The 24423-nt window shown below is 38.7% G+C and overlaps 1 protein-coding gene across 19 annotated transcripts in view; it reads right to left on the reverse strand.

Moving 5' to 3' along the window:
- Enah (ENAH actin regulator) overlaps nt 1–24423 on the reverse strand; it is a 131173-nt gene that overhangs the window by 21540 nt on the left and 85210 nt on the right. For 4 of the 19 annotated variants that reach the window (XR_001780490.2, NM_001083121.2, XM_006496650.4 and 1 more), the window contains exons 4-9: nt 12755–12839; nt 5637–5917; nt 3735–3845; nt 1402–1706; nt 515–660; nt 335–392 (exon numbers count right to left, since the gene is read on the reverse strand). Coding sequence is in view for 18 of the 19 variants with exons in the window: in NM_001083121.2 (NP_001076590.1) it covers nt 335–392; nt 515–660; nt 1402–1706; nt 3735–3845; nt 5637–5917; nt 12755–12839 (986 nt within the window). In the remaining variant the exon portion in view is untranslated. Of the gene's footprint in view, nt 1–334; nt 393–514; nt 661–1401; nt 1707–3734; nt 4578–5636; nt 5918–12754; nt 12840–13250; nt 13263–17736; nt 17794–19226; nt 20509–24423 lie in introns of those variants that run through there. The other 15 variants (NM_001083120.2, XM_006496647.4, XM_006496646.4 and 12 more) reach the window with 7 other exon arrangements.

The raw sequence follows: 24423 nt of genomic DNA on the forward strand, positions 1-24423 counted from the left end.
CTGTTCTTCCGAAGGTCTAAAGTTCAAATCCCAGCAACCACATGGTGGCTCACAACCATCTGTAACAAGATCTGACGCCCTGAAGACAGCTACAATGTACTTACATATAATAAATAAATAAACCTTAAAAAAAAATGAGATTACAATTTAATACATAACACTCAAGCCATTTTTTACTGGTTGTGTAGTTAGGAATAAAATGAGCAAACATAAGATCAAACATTAAGTTCATTCAGATGCTTAATCTTCACATGCGTCTCTGAATGAACTGAGAGAGAGAGAGAGAGAGAGAGAGAGAGAGAGAGAGAGAGAGAGTTAGTTTACATCCACTCACATTTCTGTCTTCCTTTTGTTCTGTTTCTATTGTTGATCCCTTCTCAGCAATTCTTCTCCTGAAAAGGTAAATTCATTAAAGATTTTATATGACCTACCTACCTACCTCTGGCTATCATCTATCTACTTTTGTTCTAAATCTTTCTGACTGTGGACATGTGCATCACATTAAGTTCCTTACCTCCTGGCCAGCAGGGCACTCATTTCTTCCATTAAGCCACTACCCCCTAGAGGAAGAGGTCCATTCCCACGCCCAGCGTCTGCTTTGGATGAGGCCAAGCTCACACTCCCAGTATTCCCTCCACCTGGGAAAGAGCCATCCTCCACCTTAATGAGAGCACACATATACATAATAATTTCCTTTGTAGATAATAACTTTTGCCAATATATTCAACACAGAAGAACATGTTATTGATTCCAAAACAGTATATTTTTTTAAATTTGAAGAGCCAAGAGAGTGAATAACATGGACTTCATTTATCAGTGAAAATTTTTATCAAAGTTACGATCACCAATAATGGGATGAAACAATATTATCTATCTACATGATACACTGGGAAAGATAAAATCCTTGTTATGGTTTGTCCTCATCCCAAACATATCATTTAAATCCAATATTGAGGGGGAAATGTGATAAACCAAACTGAAAGATAATTAAAAAACAAAACAAAACAAACCAACTGTCATTGTTTTTAAAGGTGATAGAAACTGAGCAACTGTCATTGATTTAAAAAAAACAAACAAACATTACAGCTAATTTAACAAATGATCTTGAACTAGAAAAACCATGGCCTAAAAGTCACTCGCTACTCCCTCCAAATTTACACTGAGGTGTAGTAAGGATGTACAGGCAAAGCAAGCAAAAGGCAGCTGTCAGTCAGATGCTGACTGCTAAGCCTGAGCCGATGGTCTCAGAAACTCCTCACGATACACTTTTCTAAAATGTTGAATTATGTTGGCTTTTAATCAGTCAAGTTAAAGGCAGTGTTCATGCCAGTAATGTCACTATTTTAGGCATTTAGACACATTAAGACACACATTTAGAAGGTCAGTAATTTGGTAATTTACCCGGGACACTTTCCTAAGTTTTGCTCCCGCAATTGCAGCTGCAAGTCCAGTTAAAGGGCGATTGTCTTCTGACGTGGATCCAGAGAAAATTCCAGATGCGGGGAGGGGAGGGGCAGGAGGTGGGGGAGGAGGGGGAGGAGCTTGATTAGGAAGAGGGGGTGGTGGAGGGGGTGGAGGAGGAGGACCAGTGGATGGCAGTGGAGGTGGTGGAGGGGGTCCTGGGGGAGGAGGAAGTGCTGAGGCGTAGGCAGGGCCTGATGGGAGAGGGGGTGGTGGCGGAGGTGCAGGTGGTCCCAAGACAAGGCCTGAGAGGAAGGAAAGTTAACACAGTCATTAACAACACAGCTAAATCACTGTGGGTTACACGGGCAGATATACAGAATGCCATGCTCAAGTAAGTGACTCAGACACTGCACTGAACAAAATGATCTATCATAATACTTAATACATAATACTTGTTTTTAACTAAGGATATTAGAATTGAAAGCCAAGGTGCACATACAACCATTTAATATTCAACTTTTTCTAATAAAACTAATGAGCTCCGCCCCCCCCAGGGATTTGAAGACAAATGTTTATACAAATTTAGAAAATTATGCGCACATACACGCATGCACACACACACAGAGAGAGAGAGAGAGACATGCAGTTAGTACTGCCTGAGATAACAGACCCAAGATAATCCTAAGCCTTTGACCTATGATGACAAACATATCTGACTACAGACAGACAAGATGAAGACCTTGGAGAAATGGGTCTTAGGTTTTAGTATCTTAAAATGATTCTACATGTAGTCTGAGATAGGCATTACTGAAGAAATATAATAAACTAATATGAGGTAAAACCTCAAACTAACTGAGAATTAAGAAGTTAAATATGCCCGGCGTGGTGGAGCATGCCTTTGATCCCAGCACTCAGGAGGCAGAGGCAGGCGATTTCTGAGTTCGAGGCCAGCCTGGTCTACAAAGTGAGTTCCAGGACAGCCAGGGTTATACAGAGAAACCCTGTCTCGAAAAAACCAAAAAGAATTTAAATATAAAGTGATTTTAGGCTTTGAGGTAGAAATATAGGAAGTACTTTTAAATATTGTTAAAAACAAACAAACATACAAACAAAAAAACCACAGAGTAAAGAATTTACTTAAAATTGAAAACACCAAATTAGTAAGTATTTACTTAAGCCTTAACAGGGCTAATTTTCTTTCTGTAAAGCTAGTGAGTTGCACACTTGGGGAGTAGCTGTCACTTCGGAGGTTTCACCAGGGAATACACACAGAGCAACAGAGGGCTGACGGTGAGCTCTTCCATCCTTCGGACTGAGCTCCGAGCACCAGTAGGCTTTAGCCTGGCAGGGCCTCTTGCTCAGATGTCAATCAGAGAGATACTAAATTACACATGATAAATTTCTTTTCACCTTTTACAAAAATCTAGTAAGACAGCATCAAAAAAATCTACTTTTAACAAAAGAGGTATGTCTAAATCCAGATTATTACATTGTTTGTATAAGCACACTTCCTCTCTACATCCTATACTTATAAAGAGGAACAAAGGCAGGGTTCCATGCACCTTCTTATGTACAGAACCGCGTCCATCTTTATGTCCACAGGCTGCACTTAATGTTACATGGCCCTTCCCTGCTGCCCTGCATCACGGTCCGTGTCTACAGGAAACCTTCAAGGACCTTCTGTTTGCCTGTATAGCAACACTTGCAATAGAACCCTCTGGGGGATACACCAAGCCTGCCAACCCTCTGCTTCTGCAAAGGGCCTGAGGCTACCTACCCTAAAGGTCTAATACAGAGAGCTCAATACAGGAGAAGTGGAAATGAAAAAGGGATCTTAGGGCAGGAGTGCTCCAGGGAAAACTCAGGGATGATTTATCTATTAAACAGATCTCCATGTCTCTAGGAAAATATCTCATATTTACCCCAGGGAAGATGAAACAGTCAAGTGCTCCTAGTGAAGTTTAAGATGAATGTAGAAGTACTAGGATCCCTAAATATTAGAAAACACCTATAATACAGTACTTACTGCAAACGATCTAAAACCTAAGTTTAATATGGACATCTCCCATACTAAATTCCAACTAAGGCCCAGGATTTAAAAAAACAAAATCCTTCATTTTAATGTTCTAAATAATAATAATAATAATAATAATAATAATAATGATAATGATAATGATAATGATAATAATAATAATACAACCCCAAATAGCACTTTGGCATAGAGACGCTCAATCATGAAATCCATAGGACCCAGCCACTCTTCTAGGCAGGCAAAGTTGCTCTGCACTCCTCAGAATGACCAGTAGTCAGCAGCAGAAGTGAAGCCTTACCCTGTGGGGTTGGCGACTCGGCCGGCTGAGAGGCTGCCTGCAAGCCTGGCTCGGAAGCAGAGGAGTCTCCCAGCTCAGGATTTAGAGGGGTCTCCGCAGAGGCAGGGGCAGCTGCAGAGGGAGAAGGGAGAACACTGGGCTTGGATGAGGGAGTTGAGGCAAGAGGGGTGCCTGGAGGAGGAGAAGCCTGTGATCCACAGTGTGAGAGTGAGGCGAGGGGAGGCAGCGGCGGCGGTGGCAGCGGCGGTGGTGGTGGCGGCGGCGGTGGCGGTGGCGGTGGCGGCGGAGGTGGCGCTGCTGGCCCTGAGGTAGGCGGTGGAGACACTGGGTATGTTACAGAGTCTAGCGACCCATTGGGTGCTGTTGGTGACGGAGGCATTTGGGGCACAGGAGAGGAGACACAAACGGGAAGGACAGGCCGTGGGCCAGTAGCTTTGCCAGGGGGGCTGCTAATCATTATTGGAGGAGATGGAGGGAGGGGCGAGAAATTGGAAGTAGGCCAGGCACAGGACTTCGCAGCTGGAGGCTGAGAAGAGGGTGTGTTCACAGGAGAAGAAGGTCGAGAGTTTTTGTTGAGAGGACGAGGAACTGTAGCGTAATGGGGAAGAACAGGGTGGAAGGCTGAACCTAGAGATGTTGCAAAACGTGTCGCTGCGTGTCTCAGTGGTGGTGTAGGGGGTGTGGAAGTAGGTGGCAAAGCAGTCACTACAGCGTAATCAGGAGTGGCGTCTGACACCGGAGCTGAGATGACTTTAGCATATGATGGAGGAGGTGCCGAAGGCGGCTGGCAACTGGAATACTCAGGAAGTGGAGCACTAGACAGGGAGCTGTCTGAAGATGGAGCTGGACATAAGGTGGAAAGCAGCGGCAAAGACAGGATAAAAAAGGAGAGAGAAAAAGGGAGCCAGTGAAGCCCGAGACCAGCATCAGACAAAACGCACAAACGTGGATGACAGTTAGCACCAGGGGATTAGGCAAATAACTGTCTCCACTGGAGAAAACTTAACTTGTAAGCACATTTCGAAACCCAAAAGAGGATGAAATAAGTTCTTTTAAATATGTGGATTAATAATTTATCCTCTACAAGGATAGTAACAGTCTTAATGTTTATTACTTAGTCCACTAAAAACTGCATCAAAATTATTATAAACAGCAGAATAAACCGAGTTGTGGTTTCAAACCTGGCGAAATGTTTACTACGATGGGAAAGGAATGCCCAACTCAGTGTCTTATTTTTGGACATCTCTACCTTCTTAGCCATAACTCCAGACAATTATGCAGTTAAGAACAATAAATTAACCAATACTGAACCGGCATTGGCCTCTCATATAGCTCAAGATTAAAATTCTTTGATAAATATTAACCATCTTAAATGTTTATACTATATCATAATCCTCTATGACACTATAAATTCCATCAGACTGTGATTTTCTTCATCATACCAGAAAATGTTTAAATAACCGGTTATTTTTGAGAATATTTTTAATCTATTTTAATTTTTCCTTCAGAAATCTAACTATAACCAAGCTAACTTCTTGTTGTACGTAGCATAATACATACAGTATGTGATAATTTTAAGCAATGGCACAAGGGAAATATCTTCCAAGATCATTATAAATTTTTTTTTGCATAAAAACATTCACACTTTATAGCTGAATTTTAGGGCGTTAAGAAAAATTAAAACGACAGACTAAAAATTCCCAAGGGCTTCCTTTTAGTTTCTAAGCAATAAAAGGAACACTGAAGCAATATTTGTTGAGCATTTATCCTAACTACAAACTGTACTGCTTATTCCCAAGCACCGCACATGGGAAGTATCGCCACTGACAGCTGCAGGAGCCTTGGCCCATCTCGGCTGTAGGAGGTGCGCGTGTCGCGCATGCGCGTCTGCAGACTCCTTACCAGCATTGGACATTCTGCGCTCTCGCTCCCACTCCACTTGCTCCCGCTCCAGCTGCTCCAGGCGCTCTCGCTCCCGCTCCTGCCTCTCTCGCTCCAGGCGCTCCAGCCTCTCCCTCTCCAGCCGCTCCACGTGCTCCCTTTCCTGCCGCTGCCGCTCCAGCTGCTCTTGTTCCAGGCGCTCCCTCTCTAGCCTCTCTCGTTCTAGTCGTTCTCTCTCCAACCTTTCCCTCTCCATTCTTTCCCTCTCCAGTTCCTTCTGTCGCTGCTGTTCTTGCAGTTGCCTGAAATTAAACATTGGACGAATAAAAATATGCACTTATGGCTATACATCACTACAGTGAGTGGATGTTCACCTCACGTCTGATTCAGACAGACGCAGAACACGCTGTCACTACTTCCCCACTTAGGAAAGCTTCCTTACAGATATATAAAATCTGTATAGTCAGGATATAAAAAAATTGTATTTTATTCCAATGGGACTAGTAAGCTCTTAACATGGGTTCAATCAACACAATTTATGAGAATAGAGTTGCAAATAAACCTACCACTTTGATGGCCAAGTCATTATATTAATCAGATGATGAAATAATTATAAAGTGAAGTATAATCTCCTTTTCTTTCTTTCTTTCTTTTTTTTTTTTAAAAGATTTATTTATTTATTTATTTATTTATTTATTTATTTATTTATTATATGTAAGTACACTGTAGCTGTCTTCAGACACCCCAGAAGAGGGCATCAGATCTCATTACAGATGGTTGTGAGCCACCATGTGGTTGCTGGGATTTGAACTCAGGACCTTCGGAAGAGCCAGTCAGTGCTCTTAACCACTGAGCCATCTCTCCAGCCCTTCTTTCTTTCTTTTTCTTTTTTTCGAGACAGGGTTTCTCTGTGTAGCCCTGGCTGTTCTGGAACTCACTCTGTAGACCAGGCTGGCCTCAAACTCAGAAATCTGCCTGCCTCTGCCTCCCAAGTGCTGGGATTAAAGGCGTGCGCCACCACACCCTGAGTAATCTCCTTTTCTTAAAAATGAAACATTTTAGCTGCACAAGTTATTTCAGAAAACACAATGATCATAGCCACAGCTAAATAAACATTTACTGAATTGAAAATAAACCGAGTTAAGTAAGAAATAAACTATACATTTTATATCCATAAGTAACTATAGTTATTTGGTACATATGTGTAGGCTTTTGCCTTATAATAACATACACATACAACTTTAAAATTCAAGCAAATCAGTACCATGTCACCATGACTCTGAAATCTGCCTTTTCTGATACAATACATACTGGAAAAATTACCCTAAAACTTTAGTTTGGCATCTTTAACTCCCACGAACACGTCAGCACCACTGCTTAGCTCTTGAGTTTAAGCAGTCTCCAGTGTAGGATATAATTTACCCTATTATTATTATTCATATTACAATAAACATTTATCTTACTAACCCTGAAACCTCCTCCAACTACTTCTAGGTGGACAGGCAGGCAATTCTAAAGATTCTTAATATATGGTTCTCTGGTATTTGAGGAAATTATCTAAAAAGCAGTTATCTTTCTTTATACATGTTCAACAGCATTTAGCTAATATTAAAGAAGATAACACAATAAAAGCTCTTTAAAATGTATAGTACTCCATAAAGTAGACTGTTGTATTGATGATCGTTCAGAAAAGCTTAGAACTGGAACCTTTTCTGGACCAACCATCCAGCTGGGCTCTGGTAAGACGAAGAGTTACATGAAACCCACAAACCCACAACAAAACCCACAAACAGAAAACAACAGTAAAATACTGGAAAAAGAACTTTCACCCGTCTAAGGCAGCTATAAAAACAAAAGGAAAAAGCCCATCCTTCAAATCAATTCTTTACATACCTCACTCAAAACAGCCTTTCTCTACACAATGTCCCGTTCACATATCAATGGCGAGTTAGGCAGGGACCAACTGCAGTACTTCTTTTGAGTCATTAAGAAACAGACTACTAATGAAATCACACTTTCAGGGTACATTTACTATAATATTTGATAATTTATCAGCTATACCAGTTTTGAGGGATAGCTATCAATGTGGTTATGCTGCAAAGACATTAGAAACATTAAGAAATTTTAAATCACGAAAAAAAAAAAAAAAACAGCACTCACCCTCAATAACACACATTTAATGAGGAAACTCAACTGAGGTTTGTATTAAAATTTTAGGCCTTTAAGTGCTAGGGATATGGCTCAGTGGTGAGCACTGGATGCTTGTGTGATGGTATGTGCCTGGTCTTATTGCAGCTAGTTATGTGGTTTGCCTGATGTCCTTGGGAGGCCAGCTCTTTTCTGATGAGAATTAGGGAATGGCTCTTGGGGAGATGGGAGGTAGGAAGGAGAACTAGGGAGGGAGGGAGGGAGAGAGGGAGGGAGGGAGGGAGGGAGAATGAAACTACAGTTAGGTTATACTATACCCTGAGATACCACACACACACACACACACACACACACACACACACACACACACACACACACACACAGAGCTATAGGAAAAAAATCAATGTCAGGGCGACACTAACATTAGATAATCACTGTCCACAGCTGAGCTACATGGTACTCTGACTGCACTGCATTCCTTTCTAATTGCTGGGCATTAAAAGACAAACAAAAACAAAAACAAAAAACCAGTAACTTTTACACGTGTTTCTCAAAGCATCATAATGCTTTAACACAAGCATAAGTAACTTTTGGTAGTCACCATAGGTGAGATAGGTATGGCTGAGTCTGGAAGCAGTCCTGAAATAATGACCCTTATAACTAGAATGTACTGACTTAAGAAGAGTTTTGCACATGCCAATATAATCTTAAAGGCTTCCAGCCAATAAAAGATAGAATGTGTACTAAGGAAAAGAGCAGGGCGCCAAAGAATATTTCCAAGTTTGCCGATAGATAACTCAAGTATGCAGTTGATACACTTAAGAGACTGATGTTTGAATAAAGCAGTGAATACTTTTAGCCAGGTCATTGAAAAGATGTCTATGTATATGGGAATGAAAACACCATCAAGAAATTTTCTGACTTACAAATTTGTGGTGGCATGAATAATTCCTACTTAAATTGAAAGGCTTACAAATCTGACCATAACATTTTAAGCTATAATGTGAGACATTTCCAAATCTTTTTAAGGAGTCTCCAAAATTATAAACGATGCTTTCCTTAGAGTCATCACTACCAGCTTGCATACAGAAAATGCAAGAAACCCTTCTTCTAGAGGTTGGTTACATCTGTCTGCTGGCTGCCAAGTAGTAAAACCATCTCCAGATTTTATTAACACACGTGTCTGAATTCCGAGCTGTGAGAAAATTCCAAGATGCTTGTTTTTTTTAAGTTAGATGTAACATTTTCAATCATTTGAATGTTCTTCAGAGAAAACAATTAACATACCTTTTCCAGAAACAAACATAAGTGAATACTATTATGGCCACTAAAGTATTTTAAATATATTAAGTAAAAACATAAAAGATATATATATCTATCTATCATTGAGGTATTTTCCCCCAAAACATCAGTCCCTAAAAGTAAACAAATGAAAACAAAAAACAAAAACCCAAAACCCACTACCATCACAACAACAAAATACTGGCCCACAACAAAATCAATATACATACAAATACATGTTTAGTTTATGTTTTTATGAAGACATAGTCTTGTGAGACATGCAAAATATAAATAAAATGTCAAGATATATTTTATTCACCTTTACCTAGGACAGTTTTTGGGTAAATATAAATTTCAATTTCATAAAATGAAGTGGGAGAACAAATCAGAAAAAAAAAAAGCATTCTGGTTGCTAACACTAAATAATGCTGATATGTCAAAATGTAAAAATTTGTATTTTTTTTAGTTAACTTTTCTGAGACAGGGTCTCACTATGAAGCCCCAGCTGGCTTTGAACTCACACAGACTCAACAGTTTCTGTCTCCCAAGTGCTGGGATTAAAGGTGTGTACTACTACAGCTGGTGTAGATACACACTTTTCATTGTCCTGTGTGGGCATTTCACCGCTCTACTAAAAAAAAAAAAAAAGAAGATAGTTGAAATTGAATATCACAAAACTCCTAAGACAAGAGCCAATACTTACAGCAGAATGCGATCGACTCTTGGTCCATCCTGCCTCTGGAGGATAATGGGAGTGCTGTACACTTTCATTACTCCAGGTCCTTAGTTCTGTGCTATAAAGGGGTTCTTATTCCCCTTTATAACTTGCAGGTAGTAGTGATGATTTGAAAGCTATTTTTAGATGTTAACTAAACTATCTTCTGTGTTGAGATGAATGTAGGACTGACTCATGTTTCTTAGAATATATTTTCCCATCACAGCCAAGGAAGCCAAATATTAATAATGAGTAGGAACCAGAAACTGACTTGATGAATCACACACACACACACACACACAGAAAATTGTATTATGATATAATAAAAGTATTAGGTCAACAAAGTAATATTTAAAATATCCAACAACTTTATGTTGACTACAACGTATAAAAGCCATACCTAGTTTTTAAAAGGGGATTATTATAGAGCATCTTAATAATGCTCACTACTCCTGATTTCTTCCTACAGAAGCAACTAAGTTTTAACATTCTTGAATTTATCTCAAGGTTCTGAACAGCAATTTCTTTACAAATATCTATACCCGACTTCTCATATTTAGATGTAACTCTTTTCCTACTTGATAAATTATTTAATTCCCACTATCTGGGTGGTCAGCAATTGAACCTGGGGCCTCCATGAGCTCTATCCCTGCGTTATACTCTAGCTCCTTACCTACTCTGGCTACCTCCCAATTTTTCTTTCTCCTTTCCCCTGCAGTATTGACACAGCATTTCATTCCCTGCCCATCCATCAGCTACTTTCCAAGGAAACTAACTTCCTATTTGTATCCTGAACACTAATACTTTCCTTGGCTTTCCCCACGTCAACCCTATGTATGCACCAATGCGCCACTCCAAGCTCTCCAGCAGAACTGCACACAACCCTCTTCATGTGGTTAAACGTGTCAAATGCTCAGGTTCCCCACCCACTCCTGTTTCCTCGTGAGAAACCAATCAGGAGCCCACGGGCTTCCTGACTCAGGCAAGCAGGCTGTTCCCAAGCTAGGCACAAACTTCTTTCTTTCAAGTTCAATTCCACTTTTCTTGGACCACAACAATGTTATACAGCTCTTGATTTCTTCCCTCATTTTAAGAGAACATTTAATAGCTTCTATGAAGCTGCTTAGAAAAGGAAACTAGATTTCAAAATAAACAGATACTACAGGCCCTGGCCCACACTAAGTAAGTACAAATATGTACTTATGTTTAAATACAAAATGTAAATGAGATATCAAAATACATTTCATTTTGCCTTGAATCTGGAATCCTCATCTTTGGCATCTAAGTGTTGACATTATAGTTCTGTGCCACTGTCCCTGGCTGAGAAGACAGTTTAAATTGGCCTTCCTCACAGCACATACCAGTATGAACAACGGGTAAGTACAAAAAAAAAAAAAAAAAAAAAAAAAGACCTTGGAGATGTAAATTCAATTTTCACTAGAAGAAGATTTACTCTAATGCCTCCCATATACGGCCATTAAGCACTAGAAATGTGGTTACTTAAAGAAGTATTTTTGAGTATAAAATAAACACTAAATTTTGGTAAGAAAAGCAGGATGTAAACTTTGCTAACATTTTTTTTTCCTAATTTAAATTTTATTTTATTTGCATTGGTGTTCTGCCTCCATGTATGTCTGTATTAGGGTGTCATATCCACTGGAACTTGAATTATAGCTAGTTGTAAACTGACATGTGGGTACTGAGATTTAAACCCAGGTCTTCTGGAAGAACAATCTGTGCTTTTAACTACTGAGCCATCTCTCCAGCCCCCTATTTTTTTTTCAAGACAGGGTTTCTTTATGTCCCAGAACTTATTCTGTAGACCAGGCTGGCCTTGAACTCAAGAGATCTGCCTGCCTCTGCCTCCTGAGTGCTGAGATTAAAGGCTTTTAAGATCACTGCCCAGGGCAAACTGTAATTCTAAAAAAGAACTATTTATTTTTATTTTATGTGTATGGATGGGTGTTTTGCCTGCATGTACGTCTGTGTATCACATATGTACAGGGCCTACAAGGAGCATAAAAGAGCACTGAAGCCCCTGGCCCCCTAAGAACTGAAGTTACAGACAGCTTTCAGATGCTATGTGGGTGTTAGAAGAGCAACCGTTGCTCTTAACCACTGAGTCATCTCTCCAACGCATGTAAACTGTCTTAATAATTTCATAGTTCATACTGAAAGGGTAAGTGATACATGTGTTTGTGTGTGTGTGTGTATTCTAATTAAGAAAAATCCACCCCTAAATGAGGTATTATGCACTTGATTTTCGCTAAAAGGCAGAGAACGGATAAAACTATTATAATTTCAAGCCTACCTCTAGATTGTACTGAAATGACAGATAATGTTGCTATTTTTGTTTAACCACCATTAGCCATCAACAGATTATCTTGTATTTTCCTAACCCCATAAAGCCCTAAGATCAGAGCCTTATAGACTTACTTAGATAACACTTTGACTTTCTAGTTAAAATGGTCATATGAAAGTGATACTGGACACAGATATTTAGTATAAAAGAAGACTTCATGGGGCTGGGAGATGGCTCAGTTGGCAAAGTGCTTCCTATGCAAGGAGAAGGACTTAAAGAAAATCTAGGAATGTTACGTGCCCATGATCTGAATGGTGGGGCTGAGGATCTCGGAGCTCTGCGGTCATCTGGGTCACAGAATCAGTGAGCTCCAAGTTCAGTGAAAGATTGTTTCAAAAAATAGCGTGGAGAGCAAATGAAGACAGCCAATGTAGATTGACCTCTAACTTCTACATGCATGGGACATACAGGTGCACTTGGACACACACTCATACTGAAAAAAAGAAAAAGGCTTACTGAAGGGAACAGACCCCTGAGTCTTTTTAATATAGTTTTAGATGTATCACAAGTATGCTTTCTACAAAAAAAGCAGATAGAATGAAAAGTCACAATTTCAAAGACCTAAGGGCCCAATGTGTTGTTAGGTCCTTTGGGTCTGCTACAAAACCAGAAAGTGTAAACACATGGATTTACCTTCTCTGGATTTCCAGCTCTTCTTGGGATGGGCCATTTTGAACTTGAGCAGGTAGCTGTGAATTTTGTCTAGGCAATGTTGGCCCTACAAAGGGAGGAAACATTACAGATGAATATTACTATTCTACTAAGCTGGGTGGAGGAAATTAAACCATGAGAACAACATAAAACCATCACATATTAAAAAAAATGCATCTTCTTTTCATCTAGCAAAATAAAATATAAGCTTACATAACACACAGCAAATGAAAGACTGCAACATAATGCTGTCATCATCTCCAGAAGGCTTACTTCAAACAAATGGAAACACCAACAATAAAGGGAAAATAAACATTTATATATGAAGAGCTTGGTGAAACAAGTGTTCAATGAGCATCTGAATAGGCGCCCGAGCGAGCCTGACAGTTTCCGAGACAATGAGACATTTTGTTTGGGGTAATTATTCATGAGGTGGAGAGGAAAAACTTAAATGAAAGATCAGAATTTAAAAACTCACCTAAATAGAACACTGGAAATGAAAAACAGGAGAGAGAGAGTGTGAGAACCGCATACTAGACGGAAGTATGCTAATGCAGTTATCAAACCTGCCCACCTGAGCTGCCATTCCTGTTTAATGACCTGGCATTTCCAGGACTGGTGAAACAAACATTTGCTAAACTCTATAGTATTAACCTACTTAGCTGAATTTGTAATGTTCTAGGTCATCTTAACAACTTTTCATTTGGGGTAAGAAAGGCAGAGGGTTGGGGAGACCCTGTGTTTACACAAACACGGAACTGTCATGAGAAACCACTGACCATCCAGCCACTCCCAGCATCCATAGATAACGCAGACCCATTTTTATTATCTTAGACTGTCACTAAATTATGGGAAATCTTATTGTCACAGGATATAAAAATTAAGTGAGATCCTTGTTGCACCTAGTATAATATACAATGAGATGAACAATCTAAGGTTAAGCTAGAACGACCTTGAAATCTTCAAGAGTAAAAGCAAGAAAGTAAAGACAGTTTCTTTCCACCGTCTGAGAAGTGTCACTTGACTTCTCAGAGTTGTGTAGAGCACTACTATAAAAAGTAAGTGAGTCAGTGCCGTGTGTGTACTACATACAACATGCTGCTGTGCTGCGTGAGGGCCTGAGACTCAGTGCCGTGTGTACTACATACAACATGCTGCTGTGCTGCGTGAGGGCCTGACACTCAGTGCCGTGTGTACTACATACAACAAGCTGCTATGCTGCGTGAGGGCCCTGAGACTCAGTGCCGTGTGTACTACATACAACATGCTGCTGTGCTGCGTGAGGGCCTGACACTCAGTGCCGTGTGTACTACATACAACATGCTGCTGTGCTGTGTGAGGGCCTGAGACTCAGTGCCGTGTGTGTACTACAACATGCTGCTGTGCTGTGTGAGGGCCTGACACTCAGTGCCGTGTGTACTACAACATGCTGCTGTGCTGCGTGAGGACCATGGAAGCGGCTATTTCCCCTCGTGGAGCAGACCCACAGCCGGAAGCGAAGGTTCATCAGGATGTAAGACAGCACTGGCCCCTCCCAGTATGGAAAAGCAGGAAAATGATCTGAACTTACCTACTAAACTTCATCTCTTTACATGATTTTAGATTAGTCATTTAATTTGCCCTCTAATGACAAATTAGATGACAACTGCAGCAATGTATTTCATTAGATATAAGCCTGATACTTTGAGAACCAAATAAAGAAAATATAAAATCAACCCCATGTAATTAACAAGAAAAACCAAAAACACGTTTTAAAAGCAAACACACATATAAATGTTTACATAAATGAAAATATGTTGTCTAATAGAATGTTTAGAAAATTAACACAATGATGTTTTGAAAAACACTGCCATATTGGGCTGTACATTAATGTTTCCTATTTTATAGAGAAAAGATCCTTTTAGAAAAAAGTAGAGAGACACTGAGCTGGGAGGACAAATTTAAGAACATATAAAATTGGGAGGAGTATAATTTATATATCTATGCTTATAGTTATTTTATTTTAAAACTATAAAGTAAAAGAATTTGGTAAAACCAACTTAAAAGATCATTATGGCTCAGTTTAAAAATTATGTCTGAGTGTTTAAATGAAAACTTTGGCCAGTATAATGAAACAGCTGGAAATCGGGAGTCTAATTGTCATGCTCACATCTAGAGAAGGCATCGTATCTCAACCATCCTATCAATGAATTAAGCCTATACTTTTAGCTGAAATTTATATATTCAAGTCAAATATATTAAAATTTCAATTTAATCTTATTGATCTTACTAAACAATTTTGTTTGTTTGAATCTAGCTCTGGGCCCAGCATGGTAGTGTATGCCAGCATCTGGGAGGCACCCACAGGAGAATTTTGAGGTTAGGGTCACCGTGGGTTAAATATACTCTCAACAGAACAAAACTTCCAAAAAGCCCCTAAGAATCCTGATGTGACTCATAAAACAAACTTAATGTGGAAATTCACTACAGTGCACTCCTACCACATAAAAAGGAAAACTTCAAGGAATCCTTTAAGATGAGGATTTTAATCTAAGAATTAACTCCTGTAATTCTTTACTACATAGCTGTATGATAACAAGCCATCTGTTTATCCGGGCATTCTTAAAATCCCTCTTTGGCATTCTGTGACATCTACATTTAATCTGCTTGTTTTGTTTTCCTTCTTCACCAATATTGCCAAGTTGTAAAAATCCAGCATCCTGAAATATATATGCAATTATGCATAATTATAGAATACTATAATTATTAGATAAAAATTCTGGGTAAATTATAAACTAAAGGTACACAATTACATATTCCTTTTCATCAAACATTTTAAAGGGATATAAAATTAGTGAGCTGTATCAAAGGTGTTACAAAACAACAAAAAGCAGAGACTACGGTTAGCCAAGGTCATCAGTTGCTCTATTTTCTGATATGTATACTATTTTTTCAAATGGGCCATATTCCAAACTGAGTATCTGTCTTCTCATAAAATACAAAATAGATACTTTCACAACCATCTCAATGGGTAAATAGCATTTTATCAGTTATCGTTGTGAAGAAGAAAAAAGGGGGGTGGGGGTGGGGGGAGAAACAACCAAGGTGCAGAAATGGGGGATTCTGCTCTATCTAGCCCTCTGCCTGAGGGTCTGCCTGATAACCAGGCCTATGGCTAGTCCTAATATGCCCAGGCTAGGCAAAGGAAAGTTTGTGAATTACTGTTCCTAATAAAGACAGAGTAGCAATGTTGCGGATATGCATTCTATAAATGATAGAAATCTGATATGAACTTCTCTCCAATAAGAATGGCACTTCAGTCTTGCCTTCAATTCTGAGTTTTGGCCAAAGCGCATTTCACTTACTCTCCTCATTTTAATTCTCACAAGTCTAGGTAACAATTAGCCACAGACTAAAAACAGGACTAAAGGACAAGTAGGTGCTGTTATATACAATACAGCTAAACTTAAATTTAGCAATCAGATGGAAGACTGTATATAAATAAAAGGCCATTATAAAGGAAATCTGTGTTTTAAACCTGTTATTTTATGTTTTAAAAACTCCCCTTTGTTAATACGGTCAAATTCCTTTTTCCCCTTTAAAACTGGGTAAGCTATCATTCTACACGTGGATCTCAACCCGAAAAGCACGAAGTTACAGTATCAAGTGCATTTCCAAAATGAGCTGAAGAGAGGTATAACATCACACAAATATCAATGATTGCTCCTAGAGGCCCAGGAGAAGCCCGGGGTAAGACCAGACCAGAGATAACATTACTGATGTTAAGCCATCTGCAGTACTAAGCTGGAGTCTGGGGGCGAGGAGCAGAGATTTACAACTCGCCATAAAATAGGTGCTCACTGCTGTAACCACCAGCTAGAGCAGATCCAAAGGAAACTTACATGACCAGGAGATAAATTAGAATTTCCTCTTTTTTTTCCCTTATTATAACATGCTTATCTAATCCAAGCATAGAAACTTAAAAGCCAGAAACCATATCAACAATACTAAGAAGTCACACTAAAAATTCCGAGTTACATAGAAAAAGTACATACACTAGCTGAACTATTAATTCAAAATTTTTTGTAGCATACCATTTTATAATTTTCTCTTACGAAATAGTCTAGTCAAGGTAGGAGTCAAAAAGGCATATCATACGTGAATCAAAAAAATTAAAATAAGAAACACTTTATTTTGAAATTTGGGTTTCTAAACTAGGATGTTTCAGAATCAAATAGAAAAAAAGAATTCAAACAAAATGTATCTACATACTAATCTATATAAAAATTTCCCTGTGCAAAGATATATATATGTGTATATATATATAAAAGAAATTTATATATATATGAAATATATATACATATGATTGATCAGCTCTAGCATGGAGTGACTAAGTGATATACCTAATTTATTCATGCAAATAATACATGTATATAGATACATGTATATTTATTAGAGTGAGCATGACAGAAAATAATCTATAAACCTAAACTCACTTCTAAGGCACAGAAACTAAATAAAGCACGCTGTCCTCTGAAAGCAACGCACTGAGAGAGCAGGCTCCGTCTGCCTCTACAATCCGCACAGCTGGAACTACGTCGAGGGAAACAGAACTCCTTCCCAACAATGCACACTCACCTACTCAAGTCATGAGGAATGCATGCCTTTTCCTCCTAAATTAGACCAGATGTCTATTCACAAGAAAATTATAATTAAAAAAATAAATCTCTCTCATTTATATTGGAAGAGGTGAAAGAATATTTTAAGATTTTATTTCTAGTTAAATCCTCACAAATAAGCCAACTCAAAAGCTAACCCAAAATGACCTTCATGAACACAACAACTGTCACCACATTATGCAGAAGCCTGCTTCATATCTCAAATACCACAAACCAGACTATGGCCTAGAGAAACAAAAGTTATGGCTATGTGCAAGTAGTATGTACCACAGCTTGAAAAAGTAATGTAAACATAATGTTGCTTACCACAGAAAATACATCGCAAATTAGTGCTGTCCTGCGTAGCAGTAACCTTGCTCTGGGCTGCAACAGACACCTTGGTGTTAGACGCTTCGAAGGACAATAGGGCCATCTGAAGAACTTCGCATTAACTAAAAGGGGCTTTGAAATGTTCAAAATGTATTTATACATGCGTCCTAGCTAGATCCTCATTCTGGAAACTTGATGATTTTATAACTTAAATATTTCCTGAGCTATACAATCAAAGAATGCAACCTGCATTTTAAGACTGTATTTTTTTTTTAAAAACAATAGTGAAAATGAAGTATAGAGAGTTAAGATACATGGCTAACAGAATTAATTTCATGAGGTCTAACCTCCCATTTAGGAGAACTATAGTCAAAAAAAGTTCAGGGGAAATACTCAAGATTCATTTAATTAAGACTGGTCATTTATACCAGCTGGAGAAAAGCCCAAAAGTTATAAATAAAAAGATATATATGTACCCACTGATATGAGATTGTTTTATACTTAGCAATAACCAACAAGGTTTACAGAGACACACTCTATTACTATTTTTCCCTATATATACAACATAGTAAATAATAATAAATAAGTAAAAATTGTGTGGCCACAACCAGCCATTTAACCTACATGATTTATATTAAAGTTTAGTTTATCAGTGAAATAAATTCATAAATTCTTTTTTAAGAAGAAAAACTCAAAGAGAAAGTGGTAATTTCTGAAAAGAGAAATGCTTTATCCAAAATCAAGGTATTACTCAAAACTGGGATAAGAAATTTTTTTTCTTACTATTAATAACATGCAAAAGGTACATCAATAATAATTTTTCAGAAAACCCTTTTCATCAAGGAAAGATTTTCTTTTCTTATGGGTACTAAGAAAACAGTTAATGGCTCAAATGTATGTTGGTTTAAGGAAGACCATATTAAAGCAAACAAGACAGTATTTTAGATTTACCTAAAAGTATATTCTTTAAGATAATGCCTACTAAATGAAAAGTTTTAGTAAAATCAGAACCAAACCAATTTATATTCAAAGGCTTATCTTAATACAATAAGTCACAAAATTTTTCTTCATTTTTAGCAATAGACAACATAATCCAATGAACTCTTACTTTAAAGTATCAATACAGTAGGTATTTAAACACCAGTAGAAAAAATTGATAGGGCCAACTTGGCTAATTATTTTCACGCACCCATCTCTCAGCCAAGTGCATGCACAGTACGTAGAGCAGCCTTATAACCACAAGCATCCGAAGGCAAGCTCAACAAGAACGAGGTGATGCTAACGGAGATAAACAGTTCAGAAAAATTATATAGTCATATTTTAAATTTAAACTCCTGTATAAAAATATGCCTTACCGGTATTTACAAATGCTACTTCCACAAAACCTTCATGAGTGAACACACCTAGTTATGAGGTTTTACTCTTTAGTTCCTTTAATCCATATCAAACAGGAAAACATACAAGGACAATTAAGAGAAAAAACTTACATGAAAGCCCTGAGAAAGTATCTTGCTTCAGACAGCAAAGAAGCTGCCCCATCCCATGAGCAATCATTTCAGCAGAAAGTCACCTGACAATCGTCAGAATGCAGGCACTGTTATCACTGCAGGGGACTAACCCTTTCCACCCAAGAACTCAGTCTCTCTCTCACACAACTGAGCTGCTAAGCAGTGTCCTGCATTTGTCATCCTTAAGTGTCTTCCTTCCAGTGACTTTTATTTCTGTTACCAAGTTAAACATTGATTTACTTTCTGATAGGGTTGCTTGAATTCTACTGCAGTTTGCATTTCCCCGAAGATAGTAAATTATTCATTCCATCATATGCATAAGGCTAGCAGCTTCCTGCTTACTGTTGATGCTATTAACTCTTCCTTTACTCAATTTGAGAAGACTGATTGCATAGGTAAGGTCAGTATTAATTAGTAATGCTAGTATTATTTAATACTAGCACTTATCTGCAAAAACACTACTTTTTAAAGAAGGCCATACTATAGGAGCTTAGTTAAGGCTAAGGGAATCAAGAATGTAAAATTGAACATCTTCATTATATTTCTAGAAGTAATACAACATTCTTGATAACTACTTTGGCCTTTGATCTTGTTGCAGATGTTTTTCTCTTAATGTAATTTGCAAAACTGCCACCCTTCAGGCTTTGCCCACTGCTGTTATTATTCTTTACCATTTGACTTAAAACAACAACAACAACAACAACAACAACAGCAACAACAAGGAAATGAAGACTTTGTTAAGTGAGGGTATCAGTGATGGAAAATGACAGACTTTTCAGCTTTGGTCCATATCACTGCATTTTATTATTATATATCATTACTACAGCAGACTTCTAGACATTTGTACTTTATAAAGTACTTATTTTTTTCTATTATTAGCTACTAATCATCTCCAGATGAACATTGTTCCTCTCTGCATCTTTTATTTCTAAGGGTTAAATGAGATAATGTTTGCTTAAAGACTGGTCTGAATTTGATTTGCCTTTCTGGGAAGCTGGCCACTGAGTGACAGAATGAGTGTTAGCATTCGATGGTCACACTTCTGACCACTGTGATGAAGCCCTTCATAACCAAGGGGTCAAAGCAAAGGTGGCTGTGTTTGTTCTAAGACTGAGGTATCTGAAAGAGAAGAGAGGACTCAAAATACCCAGACGCAGGTACTGCAATGATAGCTGTCCACATTAAAAAGATAAGCTCATACATAAAACAGACGCAACAGGCTGTATTTATATATTTATGTGGTGGCGCATGACTTTAATCTCAGCACTCAGGAGGCAGAGGCAGGAGGATCTCTGAGTTTGAGGCCAGACTGATCTACAGAGTGAGTTCTACAACAGCCAAAAGCTTTTTAAAAGGGGGGGGGGGGGCAACTTGAATTTGAGAGGGAGTTGGAGCATGGGAGCAGAGGGCAAGAGAGAGTCTGAAGGGAGAGAAGAGAGGCGGGACATGGTGCAAGTCACATTTTAATTAAAAACACTTAAACTCTAAAGCCGCAACAACCGTGTTCCAAATTGCACAGTACTGTAGAGAGAATGCAAACAATAAATTCATTCAAGGCAATTGGCTCTGTAAGGTTGCATTTTTAAAAAACTCTTTCACAGTATTATTTCAAATTTTCTTTTGAAACAAACATGTTTAATGAAAGAAAATCTTCATTAATCTCAAGAAATGGAGCAGTGTGGTTGTAACTACATATGAAAAACTCCCATCATCTAGACCTGTCATTTCTTTATTTAATCTAGGGCAATGTGTGTATGTACCTGACCTCTCCTCCCTCTTTTGCTACCAAAAAGGTAACCCTCCTTCAATTTATGGCTTCAAATTTAAAAAAAGAAGAAAAATGCAGAAGGCGGCCTAGTCGGCCATCACTGGGAAGAGAGGCCCCTTGGTCTTGCAAACTTTATATGCCCCAGTACAGGGGAACACCAGGGCCAAGAAGTGGGAGTGGGTGGGTAGGGGAGCAGGGCGGGGGGGGAGGGGATAGGGAACTTTCGGGATAGCATTTGAAATATAAATAAGGAAAATATCTAATAGAAATTTAAAAAAAAAAAAAAAAGAAGAAAAATGACTGCTAACCATAGAGTAACTGCAGGTCATTTACTACATTGTACCAGCCCCTCAGTCCACCATGCTTTGTTAATCCTTTATTTTTAGCCAAGGAACTACAGACTGTTTCTGCCTGAGGAAAATTTTAAGAGTCAAATCAACTAGAAGTTCAAGGGTGTATAATTTACCAAGCCCGTCATATCCTACTGTTCTCAGATCAAGACCTGCTCATCAAATCACTTTTCATGCCTCCCTGCCCTTTGTCAGGACATTCTACAGTGGTAACATGTTAATTTTCTGACTAGAGTATCTTTGAACCAGCATTATCTATCAGTTGCACAACTAGAATACAGAACACTTTGACACCCCTTAGTATTTCTTAACCAATTCCAAAGCCTGCCCATGAACCCTTCCCATGTCTCCTCCCTATTTCCACTGACAAGGTTCTCGCTTGATGACTTATGAGTTCTCGCTTATGAGTGTGCAGGGCTGAAACATTTAGCAGACTCAGAGAAGAAACAGTAAGACTTCTGTTCACTTTCCTTTTCTTTTTTTTTTTTTTTTTTTTAAAGATTTATTTATTTATTATATGTAAGTACATTGTAGCTGTCTTCAGCCACTCCAGAAGAGGGAGTCAGATCTCATTAAGGATGGTTGTAAGCCACCATGTGGTTGCTGGGATTTGAACTCTGGACCTTCGGAAGAGCAGTCGGGTGCTCTTACCCACTGAGCCATCTCACCAGCCCCACTTTCCTTTTCTTTTAAAATATTTCTATACTTGCTTTATAATGTATACAATATGCCAACAGTGTGTGTGTGTGTGTGTGCATAAGCAATACAAGAGTAAAGTCTGAGGCAGTTCTGCAATTTGGCTACTTTTCACAAATAATGAAACAAACAACAAAATAAACCTTACTGTATGGCATAGCTTCCAAAGATAACAAGTCAAAAGCCTGAATATATACATCCATTCAGGACAGCACATCAAAAACCAGGACAGTTCCCCTCATACAGGTCAGCGGCTCCTTTCCCATGGGAACTTTATACTGCCTGTGTTCATCTTTCTCTCTGCACAATAACTCACTGTATTTCAAACAAGTTGCTCACTAAGAAGCCTCTATCTACACGGGGCAGCAAATATGTAAATAACATAATCTGTTTTTGAGACTCAAGATAACCTAAAATTTATTATAATAGTTTTAATGCTTTTATTAAAACTGTGATTTCCATTGTGAGGAAATGTAAGGCTTTAGCAGGTAGTATTTGAAATGACCTGAGAAAGTGTTAACAAAGGAATGGGCAAGATGGCTCAGAGGTAAAGGTGTGTGTTGGTTTGAAAAGGACTGGCCCCCCATATATATACATCCATCCCCCCCCCCCCCCGTGCTTGACTGCATAGCCCACTGGAAGTGTTAAGAGGGCGTTACATTGTCAGGGGCAATTTGAGATCTAGGAAGCTAAAGTCAGCTGATGCCTGCTGATCAAGATGTAGAACTCTCAGCTCCCTCTCCAGCACCATGTCTGCATGCATGCTGTGTTTCCCACCATGACGATTATGAATTAAACCTCTGAACTGTGAGCCAGCTCCAATTATTTTCCTTTATAAGAGCTGCTGTGGAGGCTGGAGAGATGGCTCAGCGGTTAAGAGCACTGATTGCAATTCCAGATCTTGAGTTCAATTCCAAACAACCACATGGTGGCTCATGACCGTCTGCAATGGGATCTGATGCGCTCTTCTGGTGTATCTGAAGACAGTGACAGTTTACGCACATATATAAAATAAATAAATCTTAAAAAAAAAAAAAAAAAAAAAAAAGAGCTGCTGTGATCATGGTGTCTTTTCACAGCAATAGAAACCCAAACTAAGACCAGGGGCCTATCAGCCAACCATGCAAGGCTGCCTGACAACCAGAGTTCAATCACTGGAAGGAAAGAACCAATCCCACAAGGTCCTCTGATCTTCACCTTCCTTCTTTACAGACTATCGTGCCTGTAAGCAAGCACACCCACACCCAAACACAAATGCTGACAAACTGAGTATCATGATCTCTGAGGTGTAGTAACAATCTACCTTTCTTTCTTTTATTAACTGCTCTTAAAAATATGTTGTATTAGGGATGAGGCGATAGCTCAGTAATCTTGCCTCCCAAGTGTGAAGACTGGAGGATGGATCCCCAAAATCTATATATGTGTCAGGTGGGCTTGGGGAGCCACCTGTGACTCCCACTCAGAAATCAGAAACAGGGTATCTGAGCAAGACCTGAACTACTAGCACTCTGGAGTCTGAAGCAATCTGACTGAAAAGACCACACAGGCAGACCCAGTCTAAACAAACAAAAACAATGTCCTGTTTTATGGTCAAGTTATTTCTAATGTCATGCCGTTTCAAACACATAGTTTGTTGTTTAGATGAAATATATTGAAAACCAAACCAAACAAACAAAAAGAACCATAAAAATTAAGAAATTTAAACCAGGGGCTGGCGAGATGGCTCAGTGGTTAGGAGCACTGACTGCTCTTCCAGAGGTCCTGAGTTCAATTCCCAGCAACCACATGGTGGCTCACAACCATCTGTAATGGGATCTGATGCCCTCTTCTGGTATGTCTGAAGACAGCTACAGTGTACTTACATATAATAATAAATAAATCTTTAAAAATAAACTCCATAAATGACGGGCTAGAGATCCAAGAACACTGGTTGCTCTTCAAGAGGACCTACTATTCCTAGCACCCACATGGCAGCTCCCAACTGTCTCTAACTCTAGTTCCAGGGGATGCAACAACCTCACACAAACATACACACAGGCAAAAGCAGAAATGAGCATAACATTTAAAAAAAAATCTATAAACATGAATCAATTGTTTCAGTTTAAGAAAGCTGTATAGTGAACCTAGTAAAGTACTTTTAAATACTTCTCATACTCAGGTTCTCCATCATTTTACCTCTTCACTGACAATTTCTATGTTAAATTTAGCCTTCCACTATTCGACCTCAAAAAAGAAAAAGAGACAAAGCAACAGAAATATCCTTTATTTATCAACAATCCATTATAAATGCCCAACCAGAGGCAGGGCCTAAGGCTTCTCTAACTTGTCATGCAATTGCTGGATAATTACACTGTCTTCTTAG

The sequence above is a fragment of the Mus musculus genome, chromosome 1 (assembly GCF_000001635.26).
Source record: "Mus musculus strain C57BL/6J chromosome 1, GRCm38.p6 C57BL/6J".
Lineage (NCBI taxonomy): Eukaryota > Metazoa > Chordata > Mammalia > Rodentia > Muridae > Mus > Mus musculus.